Source organism: Bos taurus, chromosome 18, assembly GCF_002263795.3.
Source record: "Bos taurus isolate L1 Dominette 01449 registration number 42190680 breed Hereford chromosome 18, ARS-UCD2.0, whole genome shotgun sequence".
Lineage (NCBI taxonomy): Eukaryota > Metazoa > Chordata > Mammalia > Artiodactyla > Bovidae > Bos > Bos taurus.
The window spans coordinates 55,198,605-55,212,631 of record NC_037345.1 but is presented as its reverse complement, the minus strand read 5'-3'; the positions used below and the strand labels follow the sequence as shown (position 1 = coordinate 55,212,631).

At 50.5% G+C, this 14,027-nt stretch overlaps 1 protein-coding gene across 3 annotated transcripts in view; it reads right to left on the bottom strand.

Annotated features, from left to right (window-relative positions):
- Positions 1-14,027, bottom strand: part of SULT2B1 (sulfotransferase family 2B member 1) — an 83,973-nt gene that overhangs the window by 34,779 nt on the left and 35,167 nt on the right. Inside the window, exon 1 of one of the 3 annotated variants that reach the window (NM_001081726.1) lies at positions 258-375. The exons of the other annotated variants lie outside the window; for them this stretch is intronic. Within the exon in view, the coding sequence (NP_001075195.1) occupies positions 258-328 (71 nt within the window). The 5' untranslated portion in view covers positions 329-375. Of the gene's footprint in view, positions 1-257; positions 376-14,027 lie in introns of those variants that run through there. 3 annotated transcript variants of the gene reach the window in all.

Genomic DNA, 14,027 nt, shown 5'->3' with positions numbered 1-14,027 from the left:
TTTGACACACAGGGAACCTGAGGCCCCGAGAGGGACAGGACACCCCAAGCATCTCAACAGGTGGCTCAGCACTGCCTGGGTCCGTGAATCCCCTCGCAGGAGGGACCTGCACCCCAGGGCGGCCGCGCCAGCCCCAGCCCGGCTGGTTCAGAGGCTCCGGGAGGCCCGGGCCTCCTCTGCAGAGGCCCCTGGTGCTTCCCCGCAGGCCACCTCCTCCAGGGGGCTCCCTGTGTGCTGCCCGCGGGTCTGGGCCTCACCTGATCGCCGAGATCTTTTTCTCGTAGGGGTCCCATTTGGCCTGATTCCTGGGCTCGGCAGGCTCACCCATGGCAGGCGGGCGAGGCTGGGGAGAGGAGGACGCGCTGGGAGCAGACGGCTCGGGGACCAGGTGTGTGCAGCGGTGGCGTCTGCCACCCGGGGACCCGCCAGGTGCCTACCTCCACGCCCAAGGGGAGGGGCCGCATCCAGCCGGTTCTCCCAGCTGCTACCCACGCCTCCAACAGCGGGGAGAGGCCAGGAGGGAGCCACCCTTCTCTGAGGGTGGAGAGGAGAGGTGACAGGCACCTCCTGGGCACCGCTCCAGTGGCTGGGGACAGAGTCCAGGGGGTCACAGACAATGCCACACCGGAACCCTCTGTGCTGGTGGCTTGGGGCACGCCTGTGACCCTACACAACCTCAGTTTGCTCATCTGATCAAGGAGCTAGCCCCATCTCAGAGAGTTCATTCATTCCTTCATGCCTTTATTCATTCAAGAAATATTTATTGAGCGCCTCCTGTTTGCCAGGCGCTGTTGGAAGGGTTGGGACGCCGCTGGGAACCAGACAGACAGAAACTGCCCTCGTGGGCTGACATTTGCAAGGGGCACGCATAGAAACAGGATGAGATGCCACCAGGGCCAAAAGGAGAGAGACAGAGGCCACGGAGACAGGGTCAGAGACAACAAGAGACACGGAGAGACCGAGGGAGAGAGACAGAGACAGGGAGAAGCCAAGGGGGAGAGAGAAACACGGAGGCTCAGAGATGGTGGGAGGCGCAAAGAGATACAGAGATGCAACAGATGACGGCCAGAGCTGGTTGGTGGGGGGAGCTGAAGCTCAGAGCTCCTGGTCTGACTCTCAGCTCCAACACCTCCCAGCTGTGCGGCCTGAAACCAGTCTCATCAGCCCCCTGGGCATCAGTCCTCTGCACGCCCCCACCCACCCCGCGCAGCCCTAGCCCTATAAGTGATATCCACGTCATCAGGCTGTTGTGAGGACCGCATGAGACATTTCTCAAATGCTTCTTAAAGCGTCTGACACACAGGAGGCTCCGCAAAGCCCACGTCCCCCTTCTGCTCTCTCCCTCCCAAACCCAGCTCCTCCCCACCCACTGGTCTCCTGACCCCTCAGAGATTTGGCATCTGGCTGAGACGCCCAGTCTCCTCACCAGAAATGACTTCTTTTTACAGAAGTACCTTTTTGTAAAAAAATAATCTGAGCCACTAAGTCCAGAAAGAAAATAGGGATCCTTGGGATCCTCCTTTAACCAGCAGAGACAAACACCATGAACATTTTCGCAGTATCATTCTAGGAATTTCTTCTCATCTGTCTAGTATGTGCCAGAGAAATTTTGGTTGGATGAGTAAATACAAAAATATCATCATTTAAAACTCGACTGGGAATTCCCTGGCCTTCCAGTGGTTAAGACTTCCCCTTTCAATGCACGGGGTGCAGATTCCAGCTCTGGTCAGGGAACTAAGATCCCACATGCCTCCTGACCAAAAAAATCAAAACATAAAACAGAAGTGACTTGGTAACAAATTCAATGAAGACTTGAAACTGGGCGGGTGGTGGGCGAAGCCCTCTCTTTACTGACCAATTACAGTCTCCCATGTTTTGCATGTGGGACAAGTAATAGATGCAGCAGGGAGCTCAGAGAGGTGGAGTGACTTGCACAGGGTCACACAGCATTGCACACCCTCACTCGGAAAACAGACAGAAGACACATGTCCTGGGGCGTCACGCCCTCTCAGTTTACCTGCCCAAAGGCTCATCTCTAGGATGCTGTTAAGTGGGGAACCACCTCAACTGAGTTCAAATTCTGCCTTGGCCACTTTTTCTGGGGGTGGGGTGGGCATACCATACGGCTTGCGGGATTTTAGTTCCTGACCAGGGACTGAACCCGTGCCCTCGGCAGTGAAAACACAGAATCTTAACCACTGGGCGGCCAGGGAATTCCCACACCTCATTCACTTTCAGTATCAGCCTTGATGTTCCCATCTGTGAAAAGGGCTCCCTCAAAGGGAGGAGGGAAATCGAGAGGGCCTTCTCTCTCCTGGTCTGGGGCTGAGTGGGTTTCCCACACCACGATGGTAGGGGGTTGAGCGAGACACCCTGCTTGGCCCTCAGGCCTGGACTGCCTGGCCTTTGTTCTGCCTTCAATGACCCTTTGTTCTTAGCTCTGAAGAGGTGACAACCTTGCCCTGCCCTTCCCACGGGAACCTCTGCTGAACCCTGTCCCCAGAGCCCCCATAGAACCAGAGCGGGAGAGCATGCATGCCAGCCAGAAGCCTCAAGTTCTGGAAGAGAGGGAGAGTCTAGGGAAAATGGGGCGCCCCATCCTTAAAGGACACTGCGGGTGGGGAAACCATGGGGGCGCAGCCCTGGGGGACCAGGAAATCCAGGAAGACCCCGTGAAAGTTTCAGGGAAGGAGTTTAAGGGAGAAGGCAGGCCTGGAGGCTGTGGCTGAGTGGGCAAGGGACCAGCCGCACAAGGGGTCCCAGGACGCAGAAAACACTCCCACCCCAGGGCCTTTGCACTTGCTCTTCCCCTGTCTGACATGCTCTTCCTCGACACCTGCGAGCTTCAACACCTCCCTTTATACAAGTCTGCCCGGTCTCACCTCCTCAGAGTCTGCCCCCCAACCTCTCCACCTCCCCCCGCCCCCACCTTTCCTGTTTTGCCTTTTTCCAAGTAGCGTTCATCACCACCCAACAGCCTCAGTGTTCTACTCTTTGGCCTGTTGACTGTCTCCTCCTCCGGCTGTCAACCCCATGAAGACAGGGCTGGTTATCTGTCTGTCCCCCGTTGTAGCCCAAGAGCGGTGCCTGGCAGAGCTCCTAGAATGTGGTAGGATGTTTGATAAATGCTGCGGGTGGAGTGTGTGAAAAGTCACAGGTGATAGGAATGGGTGACGGGTTGCAGTGCTACACAGAGGAGTTGGTTGAGTCCTTTCAGAACATGGGGATGGGGAGGTGGAAGGCTTGATCATAGAGGGTGAGGGGCCCAGACTCCTACGGAGGTGGCAAGAGGAACAGAAGACACCAGGATAGCATCTTACCCAGAGACAGGAGGGGAGGGGTAGGAATGGACATCACTGGTCAAACAGAAATGGAGGTGGGGGCACTTCAGCATCTGGGAACAGGGAAGAGACTTGGAAGGGGTTGGGAAGCAGAGAATGGGAAACCCAGTGCCAGCTTCTGGGGGATGGGTGGGCACTGGGAGGAATAGGATTATACAATCATCCATCTAATTGTCCATGTATCCATCCATCCATCTGTCCATCCACCCATCCATCCAGCCAGCCATTCATCTGTCAATCCATCCATCTGTTCATCTGTCCATCCATCTGTCCATCTACCCATCCATCCATCCATCTGTTCATCCATCCATCCACCCATCCATCCATCTGTTCATCCAGCCAGCCAGCCATTCATCTGTCCATCCATCCATCTGTTCATCCACCCATCCATCCATCTGTTCATCCATCCATCCATCCGTCCATCCATCTGTCCATCTACCTATCCATCCATCCATCTGTTCATCCATCCATCCATCCATCCATTCATCTGTTCATCCATCCATCCATCTGTTCATCCACCCATGCATCCATCTGACCATCTACCCATTCATCCGTCTGTCTGTTCATCCATCCATCCATCCATCCATCCGTCCATCCATCTGTCCATCTATCCATTCATCTGTTCATCCACCCATCCATCCATCTGACCATCATCCATCCATCTGTCCATCCATCCATCCATGCATCCATTCATCTGTTCATCCATCCATCCATCTGTTCATCCACACATCCATCCATCTGACCATTTACCCATCCATCCATCTGTCTGTTCATCCATCCATCTGTTCATCCACCCATCCATCCATCTGTTCATCCACCCATCCATCCATCTGACCACCTACCCATCCATCCATCCATCTGTTCATCCGTCCATCCATCCATCCATCCATTCATCTGTTCATCCACCCATCCATCCATCTGTCTGTTCATCCATCCATCCATTCATCTGTCCATCCATCTGTCCATCTATCCATTCATCTGTTCATCCACCCATCCATCCATCTGACCATCTACCCATCCATCCATCCATCTGACCAACTACCCATCCATCCATCTGACCACCTACCCATCCATCCATCCATCTGTTCATCCATCCATCCGTTCATCCATCCATCCATCCATCTGTTCATCCACCCATCCATCCATCTGACCACCTACCCATCCATCCATCCGTCTGTTCATCCATCCATCCATCCAACCATCTACCCTCCATCCATTTATCTATCTATCCATTCATCCAGCTTCCATCCATCCCTCTCTCCAGTCAGCATCCACTTCTCTATCCATCCTCCAAACATCCATCCATCTCTTCCTCTGACTAAGACCAGGGGAGGCCTCCCCTGGATCAGGACCTGGCACTGGGTCCACAAACGGGACAGGTAAGTAGATATACCTTACAGCTGTGCTGTCCAACACAGGAGCCACAGGCCACATGTAGCTATTCAGCACTAGAAATGTGATGCCTGTGACCGAGGAAAGGAACATTTCCAATTTCATTTCATTTTAATCACCTTAAATTTAACTTGAAAAACAGAAGCAAAAGATAAACAAATAAATAAACAGAAGCAACATCATTCTTCTTAAATGCAGCATTAACACTTTGGGAAGACTGTATCTCACTTAACCCTTGGAGACAGGGCATCAAAATTGAGATAAAGCTCGTAAAGTATCTCATGGGTAATTTCTGTATTGATGATATGTTGAAATGATGATGTTTTGGATATATGAGATTAAACAAAACATATTTCTAAAATTAGTTTCATTCCTTTCTCTTTCCTAAAGGAATGTGGCTGCCAGAAAATATAAAATGACACGCATAGCTAGCATACCCGTTGAATTGATTCTGCTGGCCTGGGGGACTTTCAGTCTACTTCGTATCCTGCCTGTAGATTCATCTCTTGAGGAGGAAGGGAGTGGTTTCCCAGGGGCAAGGATGGCCCAGTAGGGGAAACACACCAGGTGTGACCTGAGTGGACAAAGCAACCAGAGAGAGGGTCTGGCAAAGGCATAGAGGCTGGGGAGATGGCTGGGAGATATTTCTTCCTGTCCTAAGAGGGGACTTCCAGGGATAGCACACGTTCCTGGGTCCTGGGGTGGAAACCCACACCCAGCCCTGGGGGCTTAAAGGCAGCAGGGAGCTATGCCAGGTAGGGCTGGGCTGCTCAGGACATGCCCTCTGCCCTGTGAGCCCCTGAGAAGATGAACACATCACCTGCGTGCATCACTGGACCTGGAGGGGACCCCCTTCCACCTCTGACCTCAGGGACTGAATGTGAAACGGTAGCAAAAAGTAGTCTTCCCGCCTGGGGCTGAGGGCAGAGATGGAAGCTCTCAAGCGTGCCACCCACCACCCCCCCTCCACACTCACACACACAGTCCTCCGGCCGCAATTCTATGGGTTCTCTCCAGACTCCCCCGGGGCCCCAGGAAGTCCCAGGATGTACCATTTTGCTCCTGGAGCTCAGACATGGGCAAAGGGAGGTCACTGGGTCATGAGGTCACGTTTCCACTGAATCCGGGCCACTGTCACCTCCAGAGCCTGACCTTTCCATTAAAAGTTAGTAATTGCTGGGAATTCTGGGAAAGCGGAAGACAGGCCAGCTCCGGCTGGGTTCCCCAGAGGGCAGAGGCTGGGGGCAGGGTTCCCAAATCCTCGAGGCTGATGAGGATAGTGGGCCGCTAGAGGGGCAGGGGGTGCGGAATCCTGGGTCTTGCGGGAGGAAGGGATGGGGGCTGGGGTTCCTGTGACCCAGACAGAGATGAAACTGGGACATCCGGACCTCGGGAAGGAGTGGGTCATGGGAGGCAGAGGGATGTCCTTGTCCCCAGGGCGACCAAGGGACCCTCCGCGAAGGAACGGAAGAATCAGGCTGGGAGGGGTGGGAAGACGGCAGGCAGCTGACACCTCAAAGCCGGCACGGCTCCCTGCCCCCAGCCCTCTAATCAGTGGGTCCATCTCGGGGTGTGCAGCATTGTAGAAACCTCCGTCTCTATTCCCCGCCCGGATTACTCCATCCCGGTGGAGGAGCCTGCCCCAGGGCCGATACCGTAGACCGGGCTCCACCCCACACACTCACGTAGGCGCCCCTCCCGGAGCAGGGAGGGGGCTGGGCGAGGGCGGGGCCACACCTGTCCTCCTCTGGAAGAGTGGACGGCTGGGGGGACCCTGGCTCTGGGATGCTGGAGTTACCGCTGGAAGAGTGGACAGCTGGGGGAACCCTGCCCCTGGGATCCTGGAGTTGCCTCTGGAAGAGTGGACGGCTTGGGGGGGACCCTTACTCTGGGATCCTGGAATTGGACAGAGCCTTGGGGAAAGGATGCTCCGGGCGAGGAGGGAAGGCTGAAAACCTGGCTCTTTACCAACTGTCCGGTCTTAAAAGAAGAAACGGGGCGAGAAGGGACCCACGTATACAGAAAGCTGGGAATCCTGAGAGATCAAGCCTGGTGGTGACGCTGTGTAGGGAAACCCGGACTCCTGGGTCAGAGAGGAGGAGGTGAGGGATGGAGAGATTAGGCTTCTGGTCCCTGAGGCTGGGCCAGACAGCGCCCAGTGAGCTTTCTGGGATGGGGTGTTGGGTATAAGAATCTGGGGTCCACAGGGGTGGGCTCAAGAACAAAGGCGCTGCCCCTCCCCCGCGATTTCCGGTGGGCCCTCCCAGCCTCATCCTCACCCCTCCTTAGGGCTCTCCTCGACCAAGAAGCCAGAACCAGCCAAACCAGCTGTGCTAGCTGGGCATCCCCATGACCCCCTCCCCCTAAGGTGCTCCAGGGCGATGGCAGTGAGTAGGTGGGTGAGCAGGTAGGTGAGCGCCGGCTTATGTCCTGGAGATCAGGACGCCCCAGTTGCTGCCTCCTGCCTGCCCTGCTGGTCCAGCTGATCCCTGATCCTTCCATCATCCCACCCTGGGCAGCTGGGGTTGGCACTTCCTCCTTGGCCTCACTCTCTCCCCAAACCTGCTCCACCGAACATCCGTCCTGCCCGTCCTGCTCCTTCTGTTCCATTCATTCATTCAGCAACTCAGATTCATTCAGATCCCCGGTTCTGTGACAGACGCTGTTCCAGGCACTGGGTATACTGCTGCTGCTGCTCCTAAGTCACGTCAGTCGTGTCCGACTCTGTGCGACCCCATAGACGGCAGCCCACCAGGCTCCCCTGTCCCTGGGATTCTCCAGGCAAGAACACTGGAGTGGGTTGCCATTTCCTTCTCCAATTCATGAAAGTGAAAAGTGAAAGTGAAGTCGCTCAGTCCTGTCCCACTCCTAGCAACCCCATGGACTGCAGCCCACCAGGCTCCTCCGTCCATGGGATTTTCCAGGCAAGAGTACTGGAGTGGGTTGCAGGGCGCAAAAAATGAATAGTGACCCTACCTCCTAACCTCAGAACAAACACGGATCGGGAATTCCCTGGTGGTCCCATGGTTAGGACTCACTGCTTTCACTGCCAAGGGCCTGGGTCCAGTCCCTGACTGGAGAACTAAGATCACATAAGCCTGCAGGCTAACAAAGTAAATAAATAAATAAGTGACCTCAGACTAGCAAAAGGGACTTTGCACATATGTGATCAAGTTAAGGATTTGATATTAAAACATGTAGCTTGTATGCAAAATCACCAGTATTACACATTTGGTAGTTTGTAGCTTGCATATGCATATCTATCTTCTTATCAGAATGAAAAGCTGGACAAAACATAAAAAAAAGAAAGAAAATACCCCATCTCCAGGTCTTCGTGGGGAGGCAAGAGCTAAACTCTGATAAACAATAATTAGCAAACCCAGGTGGTCTCATCACATTCCTCCAGTGCTTTTCCATTAATTCACCCCAATGCTTAAGAACTCTGCCCCTCTTGTTTTAGCAGAATTGAATTCAATCTCTCCCCGATTGCAATAAACACAGTTACAATAGTCTTGAATAAAATCTTCCTTGCCAGTTGAAAAAAAAAAAAAGTTAAGGATTTGAGGCGAGGAGGCGACCCTAGGTGATTTGGGTGGGCCTAATGTAATTTACTGAGCGCTGAAGAATTGATGCTTTTGAACTGTGGTGTTGGAGAAGACTCTTGAGGGTCTTTTGGACAATAAGGAGATCCAACCAGTCCATCCTAAAGGAAATCAGTCCTGAATATTTATTGGAAGGACTGATGCCGAAGCTGAAACTCCAATACTTTGGCCACCTGATGTGAGAAGTGACTCATTGGAAAAGACCCTGATGCTGGGAAAGATTGAGGGCAGGAGGAGAAGAGGACAACAGAAGATGAGATGGTTGGATGGCATCAGCGACTCAATGGACATGAGTTTGAGTAAGCTCCGGAAGTTGGTGATGGACAGGGAAGCCTGCAGTCTGTGGGGTCACAGAGTCAGACAAGACTTAGACTGAACAACAACAGCAAATGTAATTTACAAATGACAAAGGGAGGCAGGAAGGTCAGGGTTAGAGAAAGACTGATGGTGCTACTCTGCTGGCTTTGCAGATGGAGGAAGGAGCCACAGGCCAAACAATGCAGGCAGCCTGTAAAATGTGGAAAAGGCAAAGAAAGAGATTCTCTTCTGGAACCCCCAGAAGAAACAGCCCTGCTGACACCTTGATTTTAGCCTAGTAAAATCCATTTTAGGCTTTCCTGGTAGCTCAGCCGGTAAAGAATGCAGGAGACCATGGTTTGATTCTTCGGTGGGGAAGATGCCCTGGGGAAGTGATGGGCTACCCACTCCAGTACTCTTGGGCTTCCCTGGTGGCTCAGACGAAGAAACCGCCCACAATGCGGGAGACCTGGGTTCGATCCCTGAGTTGGGAAGATCCCCTGGAGAAGAGAATGGCTACCCACTCCAGTATTCTGGCCTGGAGAATTCCATGGACAGAGAAGCCTGACAGGCTACAGTCCATGAAGTCACAAAGAGTCAGACATGACTGAGCTCAAAATCCATTTTGGGCTTCTGCTTTCCAGAACTGTTAGAGAATAAAACTGTGTTCTATTTATTTATTTGGTTGCACTGGGTTTCAGCTGAAGCACATGGGATCTTTAGTTGTGAAATGCAAACTCCTGGTTGTGGCATGTAGATAGATATAGCTAGCTCCCTGACCAGGGATTGAACCCAGGCCCTCCGCATTGGGAGCATGGAGTCTTAGCCACTGCACCACTGGGAAGTCCCGATTTGGGTTGTTCTAAACCACGAAATCTGTGGCAATTTGTTACAGCTGCAACAGGGAACTAATACGGTGGTCAAGGAGAAAGATAACCAACAGCTAAAAATTAAATAGTTTCCTGATGAGGGTGAAAGAGGAGAGTGAAAAAGCTGGCTTAAAACTCAACACTCAAAAAACTAAGATCATGGCATCAGGTCCCATAAGTTCATGGCAAATAGAGGGGATTAAAGGGGAAACAGTGACAGATATTATTTTCTTGGGCTCCAAAATCACTGTGGATGGTGACTGCAGCCATGAAATTAAAAGTGGCTTGTTCCTTGGAAGAAAAGCTATGACAAATGTAGACAACATATTGAAAAGCAGAGACATCACTTTGCCACAAAGGTCTGTATATTCAAAGCTATGATTTTTCCAGTAGTCATGTATGGGTATGAGATTTGGTCCATAAAGAAGGCTGAGCACCGAAGAATTGATGCTTTCGAATTGGACGAACAGGATAAAGAAGACAGCAAGGGCACAGCTTCAGAGGTGGGACTGTGCCCCTCAATAGGCAGAATGGAGAGACGGAGGGAGCTGGGTCCCCTGTGACGTGGCGGGTTCTCTCCCAGCTCAGGGAAACCGACACGCCTTGCCAAGGCACAGGGACACGCTGCCATACCAAGATACACAGTCATAGTTTTGTTGTATCTGTCAAAGCCTTACGTAGCCCTTAGTCAGTGCCTGACGAAGTGCCAAGAGACCTACCCAGCTCCACATTTAATCCCCGTGATGACCTTATGCAGCTGGCACTATTATTAAGTCCATTTTACAGATGAGAAAACTGAGACACGGAAGGCAAACACCACTTGTCCAGCTTGGATTTGAACCTGGCAAGCAGTGCTGCTACTATAAAGGCATGAGCAGGGCTGGAGGAGAAAAACTTCTTGCCCACCATCAACACTTAATCAACAGTTGCTCAGGGTTACCAGTTCTCATCCTGGCTGCCGATCAGAATCCCTTTTAAAAGCCCTTCCCCGGGCTCAGATAAGTCAGAAGCTCCAAGGTCCTCGCGCAATCATCTGTCTCTCCTGGGGGTTGGTTGGTGGTCTCTGGAGGGGGGGTTCTGTCTGCCCTCCTCAGCATCAGGGACCCAAGGCTCTTGGAACAAACTGGGAAGAATTCACAACACAAATGTTGAGCCCAATGGTTGCTCGACCTGGGACAGTTTTGTCCCTTCCAAAGGACATTTGGACATATCTGGAGATATCTTTTGGTTGTTGCAGCTGGGGAAGGAGATGCTACTGGGATTAACGAGCCAAAGCCAAGGAGGCCACCCAACGTCTGACAGCACACAGGTGGCCCCACAAGGATGATTCCTCCAGCTTCAAGTGTCACCAGGGCCAAGGTGAGAAGCCCTGCTCCAGGCACATCTTCTAGTGTTGGGGAAACACGAGGCGGCAGGGAGTGGGGTGGGGAGGGCAGGGGGAAGGTGCAAGCTAAAAAAATTTACAAGGAAAGAAATGAGTCAGGGAGGTGGGACGTTCCATACGGGATAATATACCAGGCTCTTCAGCACCTGGAACAGCAAAAGGACATCGTCACACAAGTTAGCTCTTTCTTGAAACCCAAGTTAAGATCTGTGCATTGCACATTCTGTAAATTTGACCCTGTTCCAAAAAAATACAACTGAGAACATGGAACCCTAGTTAAAATGTTCATTGAAGGGTTAGAGTGTGCTCGTTTCTGCAACTCACTTTGAAATGCATTAAAATATTGTCATATATCGTATTAATGTGATTCATAATAAGAAATGTATATTTTGTTCCTGCCACAGAGTTCCTAAAGCCCTTGGAATTTCCTAAGTGATAAGAATGATAAAGTTGTCCTGTTGTTGGTCAGTCGCTCAGTCGTGTCCAACTCCTTGTGCCCTCATGGATGGCAGCAGGCCAGGCCTTCCTGTCCCTCACCATCTCCCGGAGTTTGCCCAAGTTCATGTCCATTGCATCGGTTATGCCATCCAGCCATCTCTTCCTTGGATGCCCTTTTCTCTTTCTGCCCTCAGTTTTCCCCAGCATCAGGGACTTTTCTAGTGAGTCGGCTCTTTGCATCAGGTGACCAAAATACAGGAGCTTCAGCTTCAGCATCATTCCTTCCAATGAGTATTCAGGGTTGATTTCCCGTAAGATTGACTGGCTTGATCTCCTTGAAGTCCAAGGGACTCTCAGGAGTCTTCTCCAGCATCACAGTTCAAATGCATCAATTCTTTGGTGCTCTGCCTTCTTTACAGACCAGCTCTCATAACCATATGTGACGACTGGGAGTTGTCTTGACACTCAGCACTTCCATATTTTAACATACATTCCATGAAGAAGCAAGTGACTCAGATATGCCCAAGATCACCCTACTCATTTATTCCATATTTATTTCATATTTATTTCATAAATACCTCAAGCCCTTAACTGTCAGGGCGGTAGATCTGAGACGTGTTCTCCTGTCTTCTCGCTTGACGTGTTCTCCTGTCTTCCCTCTTGGCTGCCTAATGAATAAATCTTTTCTCTGTTGGAAATCTCAACATCTTAGCATTTTTGTCTTGCTCTGCATCAGGCAAACAAACCTGGTTCGGTAACAAAACCTTATATATCTTCTCCACAAATACCCATCTTATGATTACTTTAAAATAGAAGCTATGAAGTCTCTGCATCTGTCTGTATGTTCATGCATGTCTATATATATATATATGCCTTGTAGATGTGTGGCTTTTTCTACCTCTAGTTGGCATTGCCTTTAGTAAGGAAGCTCACTTCCTGGCAGGGGCAGTAACCCCAGGATATTCTGGGGACCCCAAGAAGAGAAGAATTAACCCAAATCTCTAAGTGTGGCAGGCAAGATCTGATGGTAAGTTCTTGGCTTGACTTCCTCGCCTTCAGAGGTTTTTTTAAGAAGTAATATGAGATTTCTGATAAAAAGTTCGAGCAAAGCAGATTAAAAGATTCTATGTTGTCCATCACTACTCTTGCTCAGGTCCATGGGGTCGCAAAGAGTCGTGTCTGACTCTTTGCGACCCCATGGACCGCAGCACGCCAGGCCTCCCTGTCCATCACCAACTCCCGGAGTTCACTCAAACTCATGTCCATTGAGTCGCTGATGCCACCCAACCATCTCATCCTCTGTCGTCCCCTTCTCCTCCCGCCTTCAATCTTTCCCAGCATCAAGGTCTTTTCCAATGAGTCACTTCTGCACATCAGTTGGCCAAAGTGTTGGAGTTTCAGCTTAAACATCAGTCCTTCCAATGAATATTCAGGACTGATTTCCTTTAGGATGGACTGTATGGATCTCCTTGCAGTCCAAGGGACTCTCAAGAGTCTTCTCCAACACCACAGTTCAAAAGCATCAATTCTTCGGCGCTCAGCTTTCTTTATAGCCCAGCTCTCACATCCATACATGACTGTTGGAAAAACCATAGCCTTGACTAGATGGACCTTGGTTGGCAAAGTAATGTCTCTGCTTTTTAATATGCTGTCTAGGTTGGTCATGGCTTTTCTTCCAAGGAGTAGGCATCTTTTAATTTCATGGCTGCAGTCACCATCTGCAGTGATTTTGGAGCCCCCAAAAATAAAGTCTGACACTGTTTCCACTGTTTCCCCATCTATTTGCCATGAAGTGATGGGACCAGATGCCATGATCTTCGTTTTCTGAATGTTGGGTTTTAAGCCAACTTTTCCACTCTCCTCTTTCACTTTCATCAAGAGGCTTTTTAGTTCCTCTTCACTTTCTGCCATAAGGGTGGTGTCATCTGCATATCTGAAGTTATTGATATTTCTCCCGGCAATCTTCATTCCAGCTTGTGCTTCATTCAACCCAGCATTTCGCATGATGTACTCTGCATGGAAGTTAAATAAGCAGGGTGACAACATACAGCCTTGACGTGCTCCTTTTCCTATTTGGAACCAGTCTGTTGTTCCATGTCCACTATTCTTGCTGCACATATGTAAATAATCAAGCCAAGTCTTTCGAAACCAGACTTAATTGGCAAACAAATTTATCTTTCTGTGGTTCTCTCTGATGGAAATTGGGGTGATTGTAGAGAGTAAAAAACTATATTTCAGTAGACACTATAATACACACATGTGTTGGGACTTCTCTGCTGCTCCAGTGTTTGAGAATCCTCTTTACTATGCAGGGGACACAGGTTCGATCCCTGGTCGGGAACCTAAAATCCTGTATGCCAATGAGAACTGAGTCCTTGGTGCCGCAACACCAGAGCCCATGTGCTCTGGAGACGCTGTACTAAAACTAGAGAGAAGTCTATGAACTGCAATGAAGTAAGTGTCCAAACACTGCAACAAAAGATCCCACAGGCTGCAGTGAGCATCCTGCATGATGCAACCAAGACCTCATGATGCCAAAAATAAAATTTTTTTTAAGAAAAGAGTATTTGTTAAAAAAATACAGAAAGTATAAAAGTCATTTTTTAAAAATACATACCTATGGATATTAAATTTTAGTTTTGTTTATTGTCTTTGAGATTTTGTTTTCTCCCTGTAAATCGAACTAGATTCTGAACTCATCTAG